Source organism: Poeciliopsis prolifica, unplaced genomic scaffold, assembly GCF_027474105.1.
Source record: "Poeciliopsis prolifica strain line A6 unplaced genomic scaffold, Auburn_PproV2 SCAFFOLD003, whole genome shotgun sequence".
NCBI lineage: Eukaryota > Metazoa > Chordata > Actinopteri > Cyprinodontiformes > Poeciliidae > Poeciliopsis > Poeciliopsis prolifica.
The window spans coordinates 2,018,001-2,041,188 of record NW_026562378.1 but is presented as its reverse complement, the minus strand read 5'-3'; the positions used below and the strand labels follow the sequence as shown (position 1 = coordinate 2,041,188).

At 41.1% G+C, this 23,188-nt stretch overlaps 1 protein-coding gene across 25 annotated transcripts in view; it reads left to right on the top strand.

The window, feature by feature from the left end:
• The window catches only part of nfasca (neurofascin homolog (chicken) a), an 89,495-nt gene that overhangs the window by 30,311 nt on the left and 35,996 nt on the right, over positions 1-23,188 (top strand). For 21 of the 25 annotated variants that reach the window (XR_008605793.1, XR_008605792.1, XR_008605794.1 and 18 more), the window contains exons 2-8: positions 6,417-6,539; positions 14,011-14,061; positions 14,997-15,157; positions 17,760-17,777; positions 19,617-19,725; positions 21,685-21,881; positions 23,013-23,135. Coding sequence is in view for 22 of the 25 variants with exons in the window: in XM_055027255.1 (XP_054883230.1) it covers positions 15,043-15,157; positions 17,760-17,777; positions 19,617-19,725; positions 21,685-21,881; positions 23,013-23,135 (562 nt within the window). In the remaining 3 variants the exon portion in view is untranslated. The remainder of the gene's footprint in view (positions 1-6,416; positions 6,540-14,010; positions 14,062-14,996; positions 15,158-17,759; positions 17,778-19,616; positions 19,726-21,684; positions 21,882-23,012; positions 23,136-23,188) is intronic. The other 4 variants (XM_055027275.1, XM_055027276.1, XM_055027265.1 and 1 more) reach the window with 1 other exon arrangement.

Sequence of the window (23,188 nt, the reverse complement as noted above, 5' to 3'; positions counted from 1 at the left end):
TAATAATAATAATAATAATAATAGTAATAATAATAATAATTCAAATATAAAATATAAATGGAAATGATAAAACCTAAATGAATATAAAAGACTATGTATTAAAAACCCAGACTGAACCGAGAAGTTTCTCCAACGATCACCTTCAGGCCGGCTGCTCCCAAGGCGAGTGGCGTAATGAGAAAATGAAAATGACTTCCAGAAGGCCTGAGGGGTCAGGTGGCCTGCAGGAGAGAAGCAAATCTGATGAATAGGGTGAACTAATAGCTTTAATAATTTTAAAAACCAATAAGCGTTCCAAAAAAAACCCAAAACCGATTCGAAAAGCCACAGCTGGACACAGTCTGCAGAGACTCACGCTCCGCTGTGATGCCAGCTCCCTTCCTGGTCTGCATCAGAGTCCTGGCAGCTGCACTTTAAAGATGAGGTCTTCTCAGGAAGACCGAAGGACATGCAGCATTAACGTCGTTATTTCAGAGATTCGAACAGCATATGCTAATGTTGCTGGACTGAGAGAGAACAGGCCAACCTCTTGCACTGTTCTCTGGAAGACAAAGTACATTCTTTTCTGTTTTTGATTCCTCGCCAATGTTTGAAGATGTGTTTCTCTCTCTTGGGGTTTGTGCCAATAACCAGAACCTTAAACTTGTTCTGAGTGAACTTCCCTGAAATATAATTACCTGAAATTCAGGTAATTTGTGCATTAGCGGCATTTTGTCAGCAGTACAGAGATGTGTGTCATCAGCATAGCTGGAAAACTAAATACTTTCCCTTCTCTTGGTCACCATGTGGAAGTTGCCTGAAATGCTGGAGACCTAAACTTGAACTTTCTTGGTACTTTGGAGCTTAAGGTAAAAAAAATGTCCTAAATGTACAAAGACGTTACTGTGAGAAATGAGCTGAAGCACTTAAACAGTTCAAGAGAGTGCAGTCTGAGTGTGTGCGGTATAATAGCCTAGTCAGAAGCACTATCAGTGGCTGCATGTCGTTCTTTTACCACTGATACTGACGTTGTGTCGTGATCCATATCGGACCCTTCAGGTCTTTTGTAGAGCTGATTCTGCTGATTCAATTTGAGACCAGAAATGTTTGGTGTTCAAATTAGAGCTGAAGTTATTAGGAACCCTGTACTTAAAAAGGTACGTTAGGAAGTGTGTGAGGGTGTGTATTCTGAGAGGCTTCATTCGTCTGTGGGAGGATTACGGCATGAATGCACGCAGTGTGTTTTGTGTCACTGGGTCAGGTGTACGCAGTAGTGTTGTGATGTACACAGGTGTTTGCTAAGTGTTTCACGTCGGTGGATGTTCTGTGAAAATGGCAGAAAACTGAGCACACACTCACACGCGCACAAACATTGTCATTGTGAAATACAGTCCTTCCTTTGTTTGGGAGTATTGTGGAGAGTATTGTGGAGAGGAGGTTAATGCACCCAGAAAACTGAAAGAGAGAGAGAGAGAGAGAGAGAGAGAGAGAGAGAGGGAAACGCTAATGGACAGTGACGACGCTTTCACAGCAAATATTTGGTAGCAAGAGGTCTCAGACATGAGCGTCCCATCCCCCTTTCCCTGCCTCCATCCACCCCCTTTCTCCATGGCCAAAGGGAAAAGATCAGAACAAATTATCCATCTGTGATCAGCCCACAAATGAACTGCGCTCAAATCGACGCCTTTGACATTTGTCACGTTTTGATGGGTAGGAAGGGAAACACGTTGAAGTTTTTCTTCGGGTAAATAATTTAGACAAATATGAAGTTGCAGCAGTGTGGCATTTCAGGACAAAACGAAGCCCCTCTGTCATGCGGGTGTTTCAGATCCTCTGAAGCAGTCTAACGGGTCTGATTTTGAGCCTGAAAGAGAAATCCTATCTCAGCCTAAAACCTCCCGACTCGTCTGATAATCACAAATCTTTACATTTATTCCCAGACCAAAGTTCATGGGAACCCTGGTATGATGACAAAGCATTAATCGCAGTCATAAACCTCAGATTTGTTGATGCTTTGGCACTGTTGGAGCAAGTGCTAGTGGAACACCTGATGTACCAGGTCTGCTTTCACATCATTTGTGTGAGGAACAGGCTTCTTTTCTCAAACCTCCATTCAGTTGTGGCAGATGGCTGCTGGTTCTGAGTCAGGTTCTGCTGGAGGCTTCCTCCTGTTAAAGGGGAGTTTTTATGCTACATGCATATGCTTGGGATGAGGGACACAACGATGCTGGGCTTCCCTCGATGGAAACTTTTTATTCTACATTGAATAATTCAATTGAGCATGACTCTCGTTTAGGCGTAGTCATGCTGGTAATGGTTATGGATAGAGTCAGATTGATGGAAAGCCCCTGCAAAGATAGATGTGTGTGTGTGTGAGTGTGTGTGTGTGTCCAACCAGCAGTGGATTAGCCTCATCGGCAGAATATTGAAACGACAGAAAGCGTGCATGCAGTAGGAACCAGGGGTCAGTTCTGAGGGTCTTCTGGAAATGTAATTAACAGTGAAGGTTTTGAATCATTTGATTCCTGTGGAGATTATCCCACTGACTATTGAGAATGGTGTAAATAATTTCTGAAATGCCATCATTACATCACAGTGGAAATAAAATATCATAGATTTTTTCTCTCCCCCAAAATTGATCCTCTGGTTTTGTTGGTTTAAAAAAAAAATCTATAAATTTATATCAACATTTAAATTAAAGGATGTCTGAATAACAGCCGTTTGCGTATCCACAGTATTCACTTCCTGACTGCTGAGTGACGTTTTGCTAGTTTTCATGTAAGAAATAAGAAAATATTTTTATAAAGTCTTTATACCCCTACGATCGTCAGCTGCACCCACGGATTTGCTCTCACAAATGTGAAATTATTATACACTAAATCTGCCAAAAGTGTGAATATTTTAAGCATCAAACAACACTTTTTATTCCTATTTTTTAACACCTTCTTTTAAAGTCAAACAAAGCAAGTTGGCAGTGTCAAAATATAGATGTTGGTCTAGGAAGTGAAGCTAAATTAAGTTGGACTGTTTAACATTCTGATATGAGGCCTTTGTTGTGCAGAAGTAGGTCTCATGATGTGTGGCGGTTACAGTGGATCAGTAGGCATCAGGTGAATTTTCAAGATTTAATAAAAATGATGAAAATACAAACGTTCACTTTCAAAAATCACTGGGAGCCAGAATAGAACAAAAAGTAAATTACAACAACAACAAAAATGCCAACCAGGAGGCACAGGGGGAGCATGGGGTAAAACCGGGAAGTAACAGGAGGAACCAGCGGGGAGTGACTGAGAAAGAGGGGCTTAAGTTCTCTTAAGTGCGAGGAGGTTGAAAGCTGAAAGAATGGAGCTGGGCTGATAAGCTAATGTGTTGCAGATGTGAGGAGAGAGAGCAGAAGGCAGACTGAACAGAGAGAGAAAAAGAGAGAGAGTAATTAAAAATAGCTAGCTACAAGCGATAAACATCATGAACTTGAATCACTAACAAAGAACTGAACTAAAGAAAAACAGCAACACAACTGATCTAACCAAAATAAGAAACTAAGACAAAACAATGAACATTAGAATCAAATCAAACCATAAGACAAGCTAAGATCCTAACAGAAGGACTGAGATCCTACTGTACATGACGAAAGACCAGCTCTGGAAGCTTGTGGCTCTTCTCAGTATGTGTCATAATTCTCCCTGACCCCAGTCTAAATGAGCTATTTAAGCGGTTAGTTGCTCCAGCAGTTTCTTCTACTGAGTGACACTGAGTCTTGACTGTTTGGGCTCCAGGCTCAGCTTGCTGTCGGCTGTTGTGTCACTCACTCGCAGACGGATTCCTTAACCACTGACCGCCCTGCCCCATGCTGCTGACTGCTGGGTCTCTGCTTATTTACATGTGAAGTGGCCAAGAAATTGATAACCAAGTTAAATCATTTATTAGACATTTACCCAAATTATGTAATTTTTTCAAAGGAAACAATTAAAAAAAATCTTTCTAACTTCATCTACATGTTTTTAATTGATTTAGGAATTGGCGTCTAAATTTTGAATTTTAAAATTTCATCACATACATATTTATTGTGACACTGGGGAATTTCCAGCAAACTCTTCCTGTTACTGTCAGTCATTGTTCCAGTAATTTCACTAATTTCAGCACCTGTAGGAGTATGTTTGTCTGTGCAATGTGATTAAAAAGTAACACGCAGAACTGTATTTCCTTTTTTATTTTATTATTGTATTCTATATCCATTTTTGTAACCTGCAGATAATCTGGTGCAGCTTATCGAATGGTGACATTTGTACATTGTCCCTTTCTAAAGAAAGCTTGTTACTTATCCAGTTATTTACTGGTTTTTATTAACAAATGGACACAATGCCTTTCCCAGCCAGATGTTGTCATGTGGCAACAGAGAAATCTGTGGTCAAAATCACAACCATCAAACTCCAAGACAACTTCTCCACCCGCCAAGCCACGGTTTCCATCCACAGCTGAATTCATTTGGGAAAAAAAAGTGAACAATGCAACTTTGTAAAGGTTCACTGTCTTCCTCAAGTGAAACTTGCTTGTTGGGGGAATGAAAAACTCAATATCTGACATTGATCCGAGGCCGACTGAGATTTTCAACGCAAAGGGAAGATGAGATAAGAGATGTGTCTTATCATTCTACATAATGAATGAACAGAGAGAGCGTTTTCCATTAACTGTGTCCCTATTGGTGAGCAGACATGTGTTAATGCACATAATGTTATTTTGAGAGAAGAAGGTAGGAAATGAAATTTGGTAATGGTGCAATTATGGCAGACGAATTGGGAATGACAAGCCTGTGTGTGAGAGAGAGTGTGTGTGTGTGTGTGTGGGTGTGTGTGTGTGCGCGTGTGTGTGTGGGGGGGGGGGGGGGGGTAGGGGAAGGGGGTGCGTGGGTGTGTGTGTGTAGGACAGCCCAGGAAATCACAGAATGGCTTTTATTGTTTTAGCCTCCAGGGAGACGATCCAGAGCTGCCAACTGAGGCCCAGTGGACATGCTTTTAGAACTGGACACAAGTAAACAAAGAGGAGAAGCTAAAACAAGACATTTCTGTAACGTTGCTCTCATTTGCAAATAGGGCCCCCTTTTAAAGAAGAGGATCAGGGCCACTGAAAATTCACAGAAAGAAAAAAAAAAATCTGAATTCTGAGATGAAAGTCAGAGTTTTTTTCATTTTTTCAGTGACCTTAAGCTCCTCCCTTTTATTTTAATGTTAGTTTTGATAAAAATCACAGATATCACAGTTAAACTCTACCTTCTACCCTGACAGGTCTTGTCCCAGCTATTTTCTCCCCCCCAAATGTTTTCAACTTGCTCGCATGTTTTTTTTTAATTTCACGTGAGCACAAGAGAATGGTTTGATGATACCGATCAATATCTGACACACCTCGGGTCTCTGAAACAGGACCGTTCGTTTTCTATGTTGCAACTGGTCTCAGTTTTGTGCCTTGAATCCACGTAGAGCAAAGCGACTGGCTAAATGCTGCCATCCTGCAAATCGGTTTACAGTTACTTCATTCAGTCCTATTATAATAAGCGCTATTATTATAAACGATCATGGATAATGATCCCTGTTATCTCATTCCTGTTAGATTTGTCATCATAAAAGACAGAGTTCAGAAGCGTGCTGTAAACACTGCCTTCGCTCTGTTGGTTTGGAAAGCATGCATTGGTTACAAAAAACTGATAATCTAATGATAAAGTCTGCAAACAGGAAGATTTACAGAACACAAGTTTTTCTGCTGAAAATGGATCTGATCAACCAAATTAGTATTCAGAATGACAACAAATACAAATAAGCAGGTACCAATCCGGGCCTCCAGTGGATAGCCGCCTGTTCAGCTGCTCTGTTGGCTTAATCTTCATGCGGTACACACTCACACACTTAACCTGCTGATATGTTTCCAAACATTGAAAACAATCTATCTGTGGAAAAAAATTCTTGTGGCAATAGATTTCCTAGTAGCTCTTTTGATGCAGTTGAGCTTCTTTCTCCTGTTATGCTGCCCCCTACAGGCAGCTTATGGCTTCTTCTGTTTCCCAGGCATGTATTTGACTAATCATTAGGTGAAACATGAATCATTAGGTGATCTTCTGACACGCCTAATAATTTTACTGTTTAAGCAGCAACAAAAGCATATTGTATGTTGATGTTTATTTGCATCCTATAGAAACTTTTTCTTTTTAACCTGTGATTTTACTATCATGGCTATGATTGGAATTTCATTGAATATGAAAAACAATGAATGTTTACAATTACTTCATTCCAGTGCATTTCCTTTTTAAAGTTTATTTTTATCTCCACAGAAATAAACATGCTTTCATATGAGCGAATATAATCAGGCCTACGAGTTTTCGTATTACATTACTACAGTATATTCCATGACCCCGTTTTTGTGTTTTTGTGTTGGATATTTTTCTGCAGTGAGATGCCACCGAGGTGCAAGAAGCAACAACAAAAATAGCAGAGGGCTTCTCCAAATGCTGAAGAGTTTCTACCTCTAAGTCACAACAGCAGGATTTAAAGCCCTGGGAATGAAAAGCTAAGGTAACTAGGTGCTTCCACAAACTTACGCTTTTGCGAGTCTTGAACTGAACTTACATTTAAAAACAGAAGCTGGGTACCGCTGGTTTCTTTTCCTTCATAGACCTCACTTCTTTGTCTCTGCTGTCTTACCATAAACTTCTCTAGTCTGCATGAAGGGCACAGCTTGAAAATATGTTTTTTTTTTTCCTGGTGTTTCAGCACAAAAGGGCCATTTTTATGCCAGGTCTCGTTCGGATGCAAGGTTCATGTTTATTCATTCACCCTTTAAAATAAGTCACTTGGGAGCTTACATGGCATTCTGATTGAATTTCATACCCTGTGTTTGACTTTACAATCAGGCGTTTTTTTCAATGCGAAATAGAAGCAACGCGTTTCAAATAAGCCAGAGGAGGCTGTCCGCCGTAGAATTAATTCCTAAATCATGTACATAATGCAAGCACATGCGTGATCAAAAACACTTTATGCAGTTCTTGACCTGACTGAAGAGTGAGACACGTCACATCTCACATACCATGAATTTTGTATCACTAATCCATATCTCTGGCCTCATTCTGCTGCTATGCTTGGTCTCCCCCTTACCACTTTCTCCTCATCTTCATCTTCACCCCTTCCTACCCCTCCCTTCGACGCCTTTGTTCCCTTGCCTACCTTCTTCATCCATCCTTTGCCTCGTGGGGCTGTTGCTAAGGAGCCCTGGCAACCACAGGGTTGTCTGGGCAAGAGGGAAAGGTGAAAAAGACAGCTGCAAAAAGAAGAGGGATGACGATACGGGGGTGTGCATGGGGGGTGTGATAAGGATGAATGGTTGGAGGAGAAACACAAAGTGAAACCCAGATGTGCTATCGGGGCTCGTGGTGCTCTTTCATTGTCAACAGTGGATGATGGAGGCCTGCAGGGTGGATGGGTGAGAGGAGAAAAAAAATGAGTGGGAGAGAAAACAAGGTTAAGGAAGCCGGGATCAAAAAGGATAAAATGAATTGCATAAAAGATGGAGCAGTGAAATAAGTCTAGCAGAGAACAGAGAAAGACCAGTCAGCAAACACCAGGTTGTAGCTTTTTTATGAAGTGGCCTAGAATGGGAATCTCACTCTGTCCCATGTCTTTAAGGATGCTTTAGATGAGGTAATCGTGTGGTTAACACATGTGTCTAGTTCAATCTCTATTTCCAAACTCTTGCTGACCTCCAGTTCATACTATCATAATCACAGAACAAATAGACTACCAATACTCTACTACATTCTGTAGTCTAGCTCACCTAATGTTATCTTCTTAGGAAAGTACACCCTGTCTTCTTGTGCCTTTGATTCTAAAACCTGGAACCCAACTCGACCCCCACCTTGGTGTTCCTCAGACTCATAATTCGGTTCCCAGTCAGACAACATTCTCAACACACAACCGGAATACAAGTTAATCTGCACTAGAGTTGTCCAATGGACCCATGTCTTCAATGGACGCATGTCTCCAATGGACCTATGTCTCCATCAACGTAACCAGCAGTATGTTTGAGGCTTCCTCCTGTCGTGCAGCTGTATCCCATGATCCACTTGTCTGTCCATGTGTCTCCAGATCCTCAGCCTCCCTGCCATGCTGGCTGCCTCTCTGCTGCAAAGTAAGAAAAATAAATCTCTCTTGCCCATCTGAAGCCATTAAACATCATTAGATTCTCCTTTCCCCAGCAGCTGCATTGATCGCCAGTCACGTATTTGGGTCATAAAAGTAAATCAACAAACATCACAACCTTACACCCAAATCCCCATAACCCACCTGCCCAGAACCCCCAGCATACTGTGGGCTGTTTGTTTAGTGCGTGGAGACAGTGGTGCTGTTCAACTACATCATGTCCACTGACACTGAAGGAGTTGCTCCTCCTCAGTACCCCATCACAAAAGTGTCTATTGAAAAATAATAAAACCGAGAGGTGAACAACAATCTCTATAAATCGTCCGCTGACTGTGACTCTATTAACCTTGAGTTGTAAAGGAGCAATAGACTTCATTTATTGTTTGCAGACATAATAGTCAAACTCGGTCATTGCTTCCCACCCGCACCGTTGAGAGGTAGGGCAGCAGAATGAAGCAGACGCTGCAAAATCAACCCAGTAAAACATAAATTATAAGATCAAGGCTAAGATGTTTGGTTTAAGCTGCAGCGAAGGTTGTTTGCTGTACAGATCAATATTCATAAGAGCAGTCAGTGCCCCAGAGAGGCAAAGGAAACCCTGGATAATTGTAAACATAAATGTTTCAGTGTGTTTCACTCTGTAGATCATGGATCATGGATCATGTAGACCGGATATGAAAGAGATACAGAGTTGAATTAATTCAATTGCATCCCAGCTCAAGGTCTTTCAATAGGTTTATTCTGTCAATTGGGGCTTTTTTGTTTTTCTTAACGTGGAATGCGAAGTGGCCGCACACTCGCTATGTTTCCATCCAACCGTCTTGAGACTTCAGGGAAACTTTCAAAATGTCAGAAAATAAGGAAAAGACAATGCGAGTTTGGTGTTTTAGTGATTTTAAGCGAATCAGCCAGGCAACATGTCCGCTTGTTTCCGCCCGGTTTCTTTCTCCCTTCCTCAGCCTGCTTCCCTGTCCAGACGTTTTCCATCTCCTAATGTCCCCTGTCCTCTTCTGATTAGCTCCTTCCTCAGTGCATATACAGTATTTTGGTTCCATCATTCTCCTCTGACTGTTTTCTTTTGTCTCTATTGTTACTTGTGTTTTACCTCCATGTTCTCACTGTCAGTTTCCTTTTTTTTTTTTTTTTAATTGAAGTCATACTTTCTGCACTTGGGTCTTCCTTAACTACCCAAGATGACATGGGGGAGATTACACTAGGATGACTGAAGCCTATTTCATGTAGATCACCCTGTCTCCTTAATAAAGAGTCATTCTGTAAAATTAGGACACTAAAAGAACTTCCGACCTTCCAGCCTGGTTACTATATGTCTAGCCGAGTTCATCAGTTTTCCTGTGGTACATGAAGTGCAATCAGAGTGGAGTTTGAAGTGCTGGCGTCTGTCAACTGTCTTTGATTTCTTCTACAAATATCCCCTCTCACCCTCATGATAAAAAACTGACTTTTAGGGGGAATTATGTCCCTGTAATCATCTGAAGTTGATTGACAAATGGTAGGGAGACGAACAACTCCTTTATGTTCCTTAGATGATCTGTAGCAGGAGTTTTTTGTCAATGTTTTTTGTGCTTCCTGCTGTTTCTGGAGAACACGTCGACTGAAACGGTTCGCCTCTCAGCTGCATCTCCATGTTCCCTAATTTTCTGCTCACACTTGCTCTCGCTTTCGATCAAAACTAGGTCATTCTGCAACAGTGAGCTACGGCTCTTCCCAAGCATGACATCCAGATACACACATTTATCGCCTGGCAACCGTGCATGCACCCAGCACCCACTGGTTCTTCTTCTCTTCATGTCCTCTTCATGTCCTCTTCATGTCCCTGGAGGTTGCGCGGGGTGCCGAGGGTTAGGCTGAAATACGACGCCACTTTGTTTAGTCCATTTTCTGAATCGTGGACATGGGAGTTGACATGGATCTTTTAGGGGACAGTGGAGGTAACGGCACACATGGGAGGTTAATTATTTATGTAATGCAAAAATGGATTAGTAACACTTCCTGAAACATTTAACTCACATTTTTGTAGCAGTAAGATTTTGTCTAGAATGTAATAATTTACATAGATGCTGATTTCTAGAATTTACAGGTAATTTAAAATACTGTCATGACACCTTAGATTTTGAAGATTTTCAAATATGGTAAAAATGAATTCAGTCATTAATGAGCGATGACACATTTGGTCCTTTATCTCACTTGCCAATTCGCGTCACGCAACATACTGTAAACGTCAGGGTTTTGTTCCACCAGTAAGAACCTTTTTCCTCCATCTATCCCCAGACCAGAACTCTGTCTCTTTGTGCATATTTGTTTATTTTATGTTGTTCTGAAATAAAACTGTTTTCTTCTTTTCCTCATGGTTTGCTCACTAACATTTACTCCCGTTCCTCTCTGTCTTCACTGCCATTTGTCCTGATGCTTGGATGTCTGCTCTACTTGCTCTGTTGTCTTTCTTTTTAAAATCATCTCAGTACCTTTTGAAGGATGATGTGCTCATTCAATAAACACACACTCGTCTGCCTTATACCCCATATTTTAGTGTGGAGTACTATGATGAGTTGTGCCTTTGCAGGCTCTTCATCCGTTGTGGAGAGAAAAACTTATGTCACAAGCCAAAGGTAAATTTAGAAGAGAACATGTTCCTAGGTAAGAACCAGCTGCTTGTTCTGCGCTTTGCTTTTCTTCGTCCAGAGGGTCTGGAATCTTGGCTCCTGAGAAAAGGTTGCTTTCTGGAGGCATGAACTGTGTTCATGTTTTAAATTTTACCCGACGTTTGTTCTTATGTTTGTTCGTGACATGTACAAAGCGCCAGGTCGATGCTATGAAGCTTACGGGAAGTTGCCTGCGCTGGAAACAACCGTCCTCTATAAACAGAGAAGAGCCGAGGCGACTGTTGATGTTAAATCAAGACTCGGAAAGGTGGCCGACACGGACTGGACGGCTTCATTCACTTCCTCCACTGCCTTAGTTTAAACTAAAGAGAGACTACAATTCTAAAATGGCACAGAAAATTGATGTCATCGTTTACTACTTCTCCGTCTGTTTGCTGATTGGCCCGGTAGAACTCTACTCTTTCTTGTAACGGGCCCCGGCTTCCTAACGAGCCTGGTTCTGCTGGCTCATTATGCGACTTCGTCTTGAGTTGTTCCGTTTGGCGGTTGCCGCGTGGTTGCTCTGGATGAGGAACAGCAGATGTTTGCTCCACCCTGAGACAGTGTGCCACAATTTGATTTTTTAAATTTTTAGACGAAGACAAAGAAATGTCAGTGTTCTTTATTGCATCTAGCAGGTCTAAATACTAGATGCAACTGTTGGTCAAGGTCCAATAGAACTCCTGGCCTGTGAAGGTCAGAGTTACATTGTGAAATGACTGGACAGTGACTCTTTGTAGACACTTGAATGACTGGAGTTACAACATCATTTAATTGCCTTTTGGATCATTAATATATCTTTGAATTTGAACTGAATTGATGTTATTTTGGATCTGCTCAGTTTGCTGTGAATTGGACCAGACTGAAGCCGTCAATAAACCGATGAACCGATTATTTATGCTGATGATTAGTACAAGATTAATGTGCGTTTCCATGTCGCAGGCTTTTTTTTTTAGGTAGCCAAACGTTGTTAATCAGATCTTCTTCATCTTTTTTTGCTGGGTTCTGGTCGGGTTCTGTTCAGACAGCATGGAAGTGCTGCAGGGTGAGCTGCCAGCCTGCAGCCTGTGTCCATGGCAGCCGCTCTCCTCAAGTAGGACAGACTGCTGCTGTGGCCCCTGGCGACACACTTAACCCAGTTAACATTTTTTACCCCAGATGTTCCGTACATGTCCTCCTGGAGTCAAAAGCAACATCATTTCACCTTCGTGAACTTTTTTCAGATGGCGTTGCTCAGTCGCCTTTTAATGAGTCTAAGACGTCCAGTTATTCTTATTATTTCTGATTTGAGATCAGACAGGCAGAGCACCAGCAGCCTGGAAGATGAGAATTGGGCCAAAGTACGGTTTACGTCCCGCCAGTCCTAAAACTCCCCCAGAAACCAGTCCTGGGTTGCCCCTGACTACCTCTTCCTTTCTGCTGCATGATTTGTTTTTCTTCAAACGACCTGATAATATCTCGCAGCATCGCTATCTCTACTCTGCTCTGCTCTGTTTGCGATTAATGCAAATAAGTTGTGATTCATCTTTTAGCTTTGCTGTTAATGACTCATATCTCAGGTTAGATTCAGAAAACACTAGAGCAGCTAATTTAAGGCCTAATGACATTAGGAAGGTTACGTCCAATCTCATTTTTCTCTTTACTCATTTATAGGTCATCTATGGATTAACATATTTGCACGTGCATGCTTGTTACTTTATTTATTATCTATATTCTGTCATATTTGAGATCACTTACATCACTCTTAGTCCGCACACACAAACCTATCTATCTATCTATCTATCTATCTATCTATCTATCTATCTATCTATCTATCTATCTATCTATCTATCTATCTATCTATCTATCTATCTATCTATCTATCTATCTATCTATCTATCTATCTATCTATCTATCTATCTATCTATCTATCTATCTATCTATCTATCTATCTATCTATCTATCTATCTATCTATCTATCTATCTATCTATCTATCTATCTATCTATCTATCTATCTATCTATCTATCTATCTATCTATCTATCTATCTATCTATCTATCTATCTATCTATCTATCTATCTATCTATCTATCTATCTATCTATCTATCTATCTATCTATCTATCTACCTACCTACCTACCTACCTACCTACCTACCTACCTACCTACCTACCTACCTACCTACCTACCTACCTACCTACCTACCTACCTACCTACCTACCTATCTATCTATCTATCTATCTATCTATCTATCTATCTATCTATCTATCTATCTATCTATCTATCTATCTATCTATCTATCTATCTATCTATCTATCTATCTATCTATCTATCTATCTATCTATCTATCTATCTATCTATCTATCTATCTATCTATCTATCATGGTTATATTATTATTTGTATTTAACACCTTAGATGGAGTAGCTTCTCAACTAAAAAGCAATTTTCACTTGGGGGTGTGTCAGTTGAGTATATTATATACTATTGAAAAAAACAAAAACAGATATTTTTTTAATTGTTTGGGCATTTATGGAGTATTATGCTGCGTGTGCTCAGACACACAGCTTGTCTTCTATTCATTGCTGCTGCTGCAGATGTGGAGGAACCTCCCTGAATAATACATTCAATAGCTACAGCTTTTGGAGAGAGAAGCTCCCTATTCCTTATCTTTCCTCACATTTTCATAGAGGGGTCTCCCTGCAGGTCGTCCTCGTGTCGGGTGTTTTGTGTGTATTTTCGGAGCAGTGAGTAAATAAGGACCCAGGAAGAGGCGAGGTTGATCCCGAGGGGAGCAGCAGCTGCTGCTGCACAGACTGGCTCTTTATGGTGCAGCCTCACTGTTCAGGTGAAGTTTCCACTCTGCTGCAGACAGTCCTGAGGCGTGAACGCTTTAGAGTGTCTCCTGCTTTCATTATTTGCCGTACTGTATTTTTCTGCTTCTTTCCATACTGATCATTTTAAGCAGGCGGGCGTTTCTGATGCGTGTTTCTCCCTTAGAGTTCAGTTCCTGCTCAGCCTGCTTTAGTCACTAAATGTGCGATTTAGTGTAATCCACTCCGTGCCCTTCTTGGTTTAAATATAATTTCTGTTCAGATTTCTTCTGTAAGGATGATCAAATGTAGTCTAACAGTTTCCTGCTTTTGTTTTTTTCCCCCCTCCAAATAGAATGGCTGCATTGTTAATTCTTATGTATATTCTTTATTTCTCTACAGGCCTGTGAGGGGAGTGGAGCCAGAGTGGAAGGAAATAGAACAACAGCCAACGTGAGTCAGCATCACATCGCGCGCAGCATTTAGAAATAAAGAGTCTGTCATGATTGACCTGGGACACACACCTGCGGTCTGAAGGATGTGTTTGTTTGACAGGGGCAGACTAGGAAACACTTTACACCAGAACGCTCGTGGATCTGTCTGTCGCTCATGGTCAGTTTAACAGGCGGGACTGAAACACAACCGAGTCCAAACATTATACCACCGTAGCCATATTCGCCGAGTCAACAGTGTGGTTTTATTTTATTTTTATGTGACTGAAAATCCCAAAAGTAATTAATAGAAAACACAAATAGACAGATATGGCAAATAAGCGTGCCCTGAAATGATTGGAACTGCGATTTGTTTACTTAGCATTTCTTAGCTTGTCTGATGTAATATTGCAATTAATACTTAATTAACAATTAATAACAATCACTAAAAAGCAGAAATACAGACTTGTGAAATGAATCTATATTTGTTTAACTTGGTGAACTGAGTTCCTAAAATGTTTCTAATTTCTAATGAATTAAATTTTTGACAATATTCTCATGCTAATCAGCATCTGAGAAAAATAAATTAAAACACATGATACTTGCTGAACTCTATGAGGAATTATATTGTTGCCAAATATGACTTTTTAAGAAACCACAACACCTTTGGCAGCCCTGATAATATATATTTGGAAACATAAACATGCTCATCCTGCCTCGTCTCTTCCTGGGACTGTGTCTTGATCCCGTTCGTAGCAGCTCATCCTCTCCTCTCCTGTTTTCTAAGCACTTTTCTCTGGAGAGCCACAAAGCAACCGAGCTGCGAATGTAGGCCAGACCTGAAAGACAGTCGCATGCTCACCTCTCCATGACCTACATACAATACTATAGAAGGCTCTGCGGCGCCGTCTTGATCTTTCTAAAAAAAAAATGTTTGCATTTGTGTCTCCACTCCAGAGCTGTCAGAGGAACCGTCTGACCAATCAGCAGAGGGCAGGATTGCATGCGGCCAGTTGGAGGGAGAGAAATGTTGGGAAAGGTTGGGCATGCGGCCCTGACGTTGCTGTCATTACTGCTGCTGTGGCAGGAAGCGGCAGCCATCGAGGTTCCTTTAGATCGTAAGTCGCTCAACAGACAGAAAAGTGCAAACACAGCCCGAGTGCAAAAAAACCCAAAACATTCACATAAAAACACACTGGTTCGTGTTTTATTTGATCAACTCTCGAAAACAAGCCGGCCGATTTTTGTTTTTGGAAGTGAATCACATTTAACCAGAGACGGCTAGAGTTGGAACAGAGAGGCGGAGAACAGAAAGCGATGTGTTGTCTTTACGCAGCCAGACTGTGGCTTCCTGAACCCATAATGGTTTCTGCAAAACCTCTTCAATAATGATGTGTGCATAAGTCGTTATAAAATACATGATAATAATAAGTAAATATATTAGTGATATAATATAGCATATTATATTAGTACATATCACTAATATAGATCACGGGTGTAAACTCCAGTCCTCAAGGTTTCCTGCAGTTTTTTGATGTGCCACAGGTGCAAAACTCTGGAATGAAATGGTTTAATTTCCTCCTTGTGTAGAAAAGTTCTCCAGAGCCTTAATGACCTAATTATTGTATTCAGGTGTGGTGCAGCAGAGGCGCATCTAAAAGTTTCATGGCCCTTAAGGACTGGAGTTTGTTGCCTTGCTGAAGAAAGAATCTCATTCATTCAGGTTGTGAACAAAACAGATATCTGTAGATAATAGTGTAAGGACGCCTTTGTTTTGAATTAAAACATTATCAGTCTTCATCTGATTCCAACATTCATTTTATGATTTTATCATAATTAAACATCCTGCCTGAAACTACACATGCATTGGGTGCAACATCCGTCTGCCTCTGTGAAACCCAGCATGGAAGTTATAAAACTGGCAGAGGGAGAAAAGCAGGACGGCCTTGTTTTTTTGGTTCCGTGTCTGGTTCTGTCAGGGCCTTAAACACACCTGGCTCATGCATCTTCACACGCATGGAAACACACGGACAGACTTGCATTGACCTCTGACCTCTGTCAGCTGTGAATTGCTCCATCTCGTCTCACTCTGATATTCTTTTGTGCCTGACCTTTGAACCCGAGGCTATTATGTTCATCCAACATACTGGCATGCCCGCCCCTTAGAGGAAAACTAGATAAGTGGCATTCTAAACGAGTTAAGTACAGTCCAACTCAATCCAGATTGTAACGCGGACCGGTCCAGTTCCGTTGATTAAATCAAGACGGCAGAGAAGAAATGATCTAATAAAGGAAACACAGGCATTGACTTTCCCTCAATGCCTGTAATATCTCATTTCCACAGAGCAGTAGGGACAAGGTGGGTGTGTTTTGTTGTGCTATCTTGTCTCCTTCTAAAGCATCAAACTCGCTATTCCTGGACCCCTTCAGTTGTTGATCCGTGTAGGACAATGACTCGGGGAGAGAAACGGTGGAGCTACTGGAGTCACACGTCACAGTCCATTGATCGAAGGACAGAAAAACTGCTAGCAAGCAAGAGATGTGCATCACATTTGTTGTCGCAGCAGTGTGATGGGTCGTTAGGGTCGGGTTTCCTCCAACTGACGGAGGAAACTCTCTCCTGAACTCACCATAAAACCCCCGACCTGTACCACAAAACGAGACAAATCTCACCAAGCATTCGGCAACAGCAGAGATAAACACGTCTCTATGAACAGGGACGAATTACTCAGACTAACAGTAAGCAGTCGCGTCACTAGCAGCCGTTATTGCAGAGTGAAACAGAAACACCGATGAAAGTCGAAGTTATTAAAACAAAGAATTAACACCAAACCAACACATACTCACACATCACTAAATGATTATTTGGTGCTCCGTTCATTGTGTAGTTATGGTTGTGTGTACATAAAGGCCTTTTTTACATGGATCTTTTAAATCTGTTGTTCTCTCCCTCAGTTTCATATTTTTTTCTTTCAGTTCAACACACAGAGACATTGTGTTCGTAATTTTGCTTTTTATGAACGCTCTAACAAAGTGTGTGTGTGTGTGTGTGTGTGTGTGTGTGTGTGTGTGTGTTTTCTCTGTTTGAAACTGCTTGTGCTCCACTGGTATGGAATCCTCTTCCAGGTGAGTGTTTGGCTTCTTTTGCAGTCCAAATGTCACATTTCTTCTGTCACCTAGATTATACACTCCAATCTAGCCACTACTATAAAATAGTAACGACTATAACATAGTAGTGGCTAGTAGTAGTGGTTGAATGCTCTCTCAGCTCCAACTTGCCACATTTTCTTGATTTGTGTCGCTTCCTCCGATTAATTTGGTAAATCGATCAGCCATATTTCAAGTAGATTCTTTTTAAGAGATGAACAGGAGGAGCTGAAGCGTACATATTTGAACTGCTTGATATTGTCATTGATTATTGCCTGCATTATGCTAAAGCATGCAAACAGTGTAGTGATTACTCGTTATTAGTATACTAATAACTCTCAGTTTACCTCCTGACTGAACATATTGATTAATATTATTAACTGGCCAAGCTGCTCTGTTTAACAAGCAGCTTGTGACCTGCTAAAAACAGATAGCGTGGATGAGCTAGGATCTCTCCAAAACCTGTATCCTCCAGTTTTAACATGGTAGAGTAATCAGTGTGTCTTTATTAATATTAACCATCCCGTCACATGTGTCTCCCTTTCTGCCTTCTGTTTCACACCGGACTAACAGCAAAGATCCAGCAAGACTGTGAGTATTTCTGAGCATGTCGTTCCTTCTGCACCTTTCCCCCCCAGCAGTCAGCATAGCTCAAATCTGCCATCAGCTGGTTTTTTAATGCGCGTTTTTGAAGCGTCACATTCGGGAAGGTCGATGAAAACAAATGACAATAAAATGACAATAAAAGTTGCAGACTCAGCTGAGTGGATTTTTCCAGGTCAACCCAGCTGTTAAGTCATTCATGAGTTCATGCGCTGAAGGGGAGGTGGAGCCATATTTCCAGAATAAGATCCATGATGGTCTAATCTGAACCAGCCTTTGTTTCCATGGCGCTGTCCACTAGTCTTTGAAGTCAGAGCTCGGATCACATTCACTCACTGACGACATTATCCAATATCTGCTGTCACCTTTTAGGACCTTTCTATAACTTTGAATTGTAGAAATGAACCATGTTTTCAGAGCGCTGAAGATTCACCACTGGAATAAAGGGCTTTTTTCTTTTTTACTTTATGGCAAAACTGAACTCTTTGAATCAGATGTCAACTTCAGTGAAACAAGTTAATATCTATTTTACCAAGAAGTATATAATGTCCGTCTAATTAACAGGCGATATGAAATCCAAAGGATCGTATCGAAACTATTGATGTTTGCAGACTTTTTAGGATTGAAAGAGTTGTTTCTCCATTTATAAAAAAAAAACTGCACCACTCATGTTTCAGGGCACCATTACTCTGAACTGCTTACTTATAAATGATTCATGTGGGCGTTATATTTCATTACAAAAATGGCAAGGAAGAATAAACGAGCTGTATCTGGAAAACAACTGAAGTCCCCACGATCAGAGCATATTTACCGCCATGTTTGAAGGTCTGACTTTGACTATACCGTTGGAGTGGATTCGCAGGTTTTCAGTGAATTATAGATGTTCATCAGCTTTAATGTTTTAGAGCTCTTGTGGGGGTTTCAGGCTTAAACATTTTAAATGCCAGCTGCTATTTTCTTTCAAATGCTCCTAACATTATGGAGATGTGAAAAAAAAAAAAAAAGAAAAAAAAGGCTGGCATACAGCTGGGAAGCAAATATGCTGGGCCAGATGTGAAATTCTCTTCCACATCTGGTGTAACTTGATTCAGGAGATTCTCTGGCCCTTTTAGTTATTGTGTCCTCTTCCTGTTTTCTCTCTGAAGTTGAGGTTTCTCAACCTGCGGCTCCGGAGCCTCATGTTGGTCTCAATAAATTTGGTAAAAAAACGCTAAAGAATTAGTGTTTTAAAATGTGACGCTGGTAGACATTGCTAGCTTTAGCAATTTTTTATGGAGCTACAAGGAATGGTAATAATAGTCTAAGGAATATTCTTTTCTGTAATGTAAGTTTTTTGTCTTTTGGTTGCTACTTTGATATAATTTTCATAAATTTGACATTTCGTCAAAGAAATTCAACGAAATTTGAATTTTATTGAAATTCATTGAATTTCAATCATCATAAGTTGATTTTTTCTTTTAAAAACCCTCAAATAATTCCCAGCACCGGCACACTTCCTGTAGCAGGTATGGTTAAAATAGTCTAATTTGTTTCATGCAGCTTTTTAAGGCTCTAAACAGATTATTTGCAGATGGATTAAAGGTAAAAATGGCTCTGGGGTGTAAAGGTTGCTGCTTCAGAGTATGAAAGTTTACAAACTGGTCCAAAATGATGTTCTCTTTATGTTTTCTAAATCTATTTCTATTGTGGGGAAAAACATTTCTTTGTGATACTAAATAATAATGGATTTAATGCTGTTTGTGGTTTGGGGAGCGGTGTGTGTACCTGAGTGTGTGTGCCTGTACAGTGTATGAATACGCTGTTGCTTTGTGTCTGGATGTCCCACAGTGAAGCAGCCCCCCACCATAATCAAACAGTCAGTGAAGGACTACATCGTCGACCCCAGAGATAACACCATCATCATAGAGTGTGAAGCCAAGGGCAACCCAGTGCCAAAGTAAGCAGTGAACACTCACAAGTTCCTCGCAATAAACACCCCCCCCCCACCCCCCCCACACACACACACACACACACACACACACACTAGCACAAACTACAAAACTGCAGCTTGGTTGTTCGTTTGCTTTGTTCCTTTCCTTCTTATATTTTTCCAGAAAGGGTAAAGTTCAAATGAAAAATCAACACAATCATCTCTGACTGAAGTTTTTGAAATTTGTGTGGCGTAATTATTTCATTTCGTTGCATTCAGATCATTTAATCACTGTAGTCTATTCTGAGAAAGTCCACACTTGTGTTTAGATGTATTTTGTGCAAATAATATTTTACATAAACTTTCATGACATGATCCCCATCAGAGGACCTGAGGAGTAAATGATGTGACAATTATCCAGCAACAATTATATGAACCAGAGTCATTGGAGCAATGTAGAGTTTCAGTTTTTGTTAGTCCAGTTTCCAAATTTAGTCCTGGTGCCACTCAACATACACACTGAAACGTCCGGCCTGTCAGAGTGTTGGACACACACTCCGTTACATCATCATGGCGAGGACCACTCAGGACAATGAGACATTGTTTGTTTGGATACAGTTCAGCTTTACGTAAGACACACATTCCACATGCACCCACACGCATACACGCTCACACGCCAACACACGCATGTTTGCGTGGCTGTTTTTGTGGGGACTTTCCATTGACACACACACACATGCGCGTGCACGGACGCATTCACACACAGACTCTGTTCACAAACTGGCTCTTCTTTTCACAGGAAGAGCATTGTACTCCCATAATGCACTCAGTTGACCATTCATGCTTATAAAATTGTCACCAAAAGACCTTACTGACTCACTCAGTTGTCACCACTATGTCAGTGAAGACACACAGCACAGAAAGCTTGGTTCCACTGCTTCATAGGGGTGTCTTTAATCTCGATGTTGGCTCTTTTCTCATGGCCCATTTAATCTCAACCTGTGTTTTTACAAAACTCAAGTTATTATCTTTGAACCTAAAGATGAAGGATCTAGTGTGAGCACACAGCTTCAGTTACTAGACCTGAAATCTGGGTGTGGTTATGAACTCTGACCTGAACCTTCAGAGCCACATAAAGACAGTTACAAAGTTGACCTATCATCTGAAGGATATTTCCAGGATTAAAGGTCTAATGTTTCATATCTAGAGAAACTCATCCATATGTTTATCAATCCTCCAGCTGCAGATTATCCAGAAGCTGCTGCTGATGTTGTCACTGAAACCAGGAAGTTAGAGCACCTCACACCAGTTCTACAGTCCTTCCACTGGCTCCCTGCAGCTCAGAGAATAAACTGTTAGTTTATAAATCACTGAACGGCTTACAGCCACAATACATTAAAGATCTGCTGTTGCTGTATCAACCTTCCTGAACGCTCAGGTCTTCTGTTTCTGGTTCTGCTCTGCATCCCCAGAACCAGAACCAAACATGGAAAATCAGCACTCAGCTTCTATGCGCCACAAATCTGGAACAAACTTTCAGAAAACTGCAAAACATTTGAAACACTGAGTTCCTTTAAATCTAGACTAAACCCACCTGTTTAGAGTTGATCATGAATGAAACACTGACCAACATTTGATGCGAAATGATGCGACTTGGCAAAATGTAATACTTATAGGTTTTCTCAACTGGTTTGTTTGCTGAACTGTTCAATGCAAATAAACTTGATTGATTGATTGATTACTGAGCTTATTTCTGAAAAAAAAATTCACTGTTCTTTAGAAATTTAAAAATAATTTGGAAGCCCCTGGTGGAAGCAGAACTTCCCAGCTTTCACACTGACAGGCAGTAACAGTAAATGAAGGATTTTGGATTTGAATATAATTGGCCACTCATCATGTATTTCCCTGCAGCTAAGCTACATTAGCCACCGTGACTTTAACAGTTTGTTTTGAAATGTAACGCCTAATTCCCTGAATGTTCTTCAGGTTCTCATGGAGGAGAAACGGGAGGCTGTTCACCATTGGCAAAGACCCCAGAGTGACTATGAGAAAACGCTCAGGAACCCTGGAGGTAGGATTCCGTAGCGGAGGACGACCAGAGGACTACGAGGGAGAGTACCAGTGTTTCGCCTCAAATGACCTCGGAGTGGCCCTGTCCAACAAAATACTGCTCCGTGTCTCCAGTAAGAATGAATTTTATTTTTTATTGTTATACATGCAGGTTTACAGAGAGAATTTTGTTGAAAAAAACATCTAAACGATTTAAAGTTAGTTTTATTTTCCAGTGTCAGTGTGAATGTAGGCTACGCCTGTGTTTTTTCAAACCGACCAGGTCTCGTCATTACACTGCTTGCTACATGTCATTGCAGGAGCTTCACCATATGCCATGTTTACGATGACAAAAGTGTTTTGAATTCTGTTTGAATCTCTGATTTTGATCTGACTTGAGGACTTCCTCTCAGCGCCATGAAAGTATGATTCCCTTCAACTGACAGCCTTGAATTAGGCCCCTGATGGCATCCAGAGAGCATCTTGTCTTCAGTCCACGTCAGGATTGTTTAGTGACACTTTGCGTGTTTTGTGTACAGTTTAAACATGCGAATATCTCATCATCTTTAACATCATTCTGTGCATTTTTCAACACCACCGCAAGAAAGAACCCAGATTTGGAGTGCTGTCGGTCAGCGCAGCCATCTGCTGCGATGTTCTTAGAGCTTGTCATGGCTCCTTCTGCTGACAGCTTTTATGGACATTATGGAGATGCTGATTTAATTTTCCAGCAGGACTCAGTAGCGGCCCAGTAGCGGCCCGCCAGTAACCGTGGCGACACTGTGATTGACTGGCCAGCAAACTGTCCTGACCCGAACCCCACAGATAATCTATGGAGCATTGTAAGGAGGAAGAAGAGCGGCTGCACTGGTGCACACTGATGCAGTGATTTATGCAAAGGGAGCCCAACCAATCACTGACGGCATAGAAATGAACAGGAAAAATGACATTTTTATTTAAAATGTCCTTTTTTCTTGATCCCTTGTGATATTATAATTTTCGGAGATTCTTGGTTTTCCTGATCTCTAATCATCAGAATGACTAAAACAAGGAGCTCAAAATATTCCATTCTGCATGATAAATTGATCTATATCTGTCATGACTTTAGCTGCACCAAAATGCTCCCTGGAGCTGGGAGCATGGACCATAGTGAAAAATGAAATGAAATGAAAAATGACAGAAACAAACTTCAAATTTCATTGTGCTTTCTTTTGTTCACAATTACAATAAAACGAATTCTGATTCTGTCGCCCTTTGTCTTTCAGAGGCCCCGTTATGGCCTAAGGAAGTTCTGGCCCCGGTGCCGGTGACTGAAGGCTCCCCTCTGGTCCTGCCCTGCAACCCACCGCCTGGCCTGCCTCCTCCATTGATATTCTGGATGGACAGCAGTGAGTAAACCTTCCTCATAGACTTGCTATTTCCTTCTTAGAAGGAAGAAGAG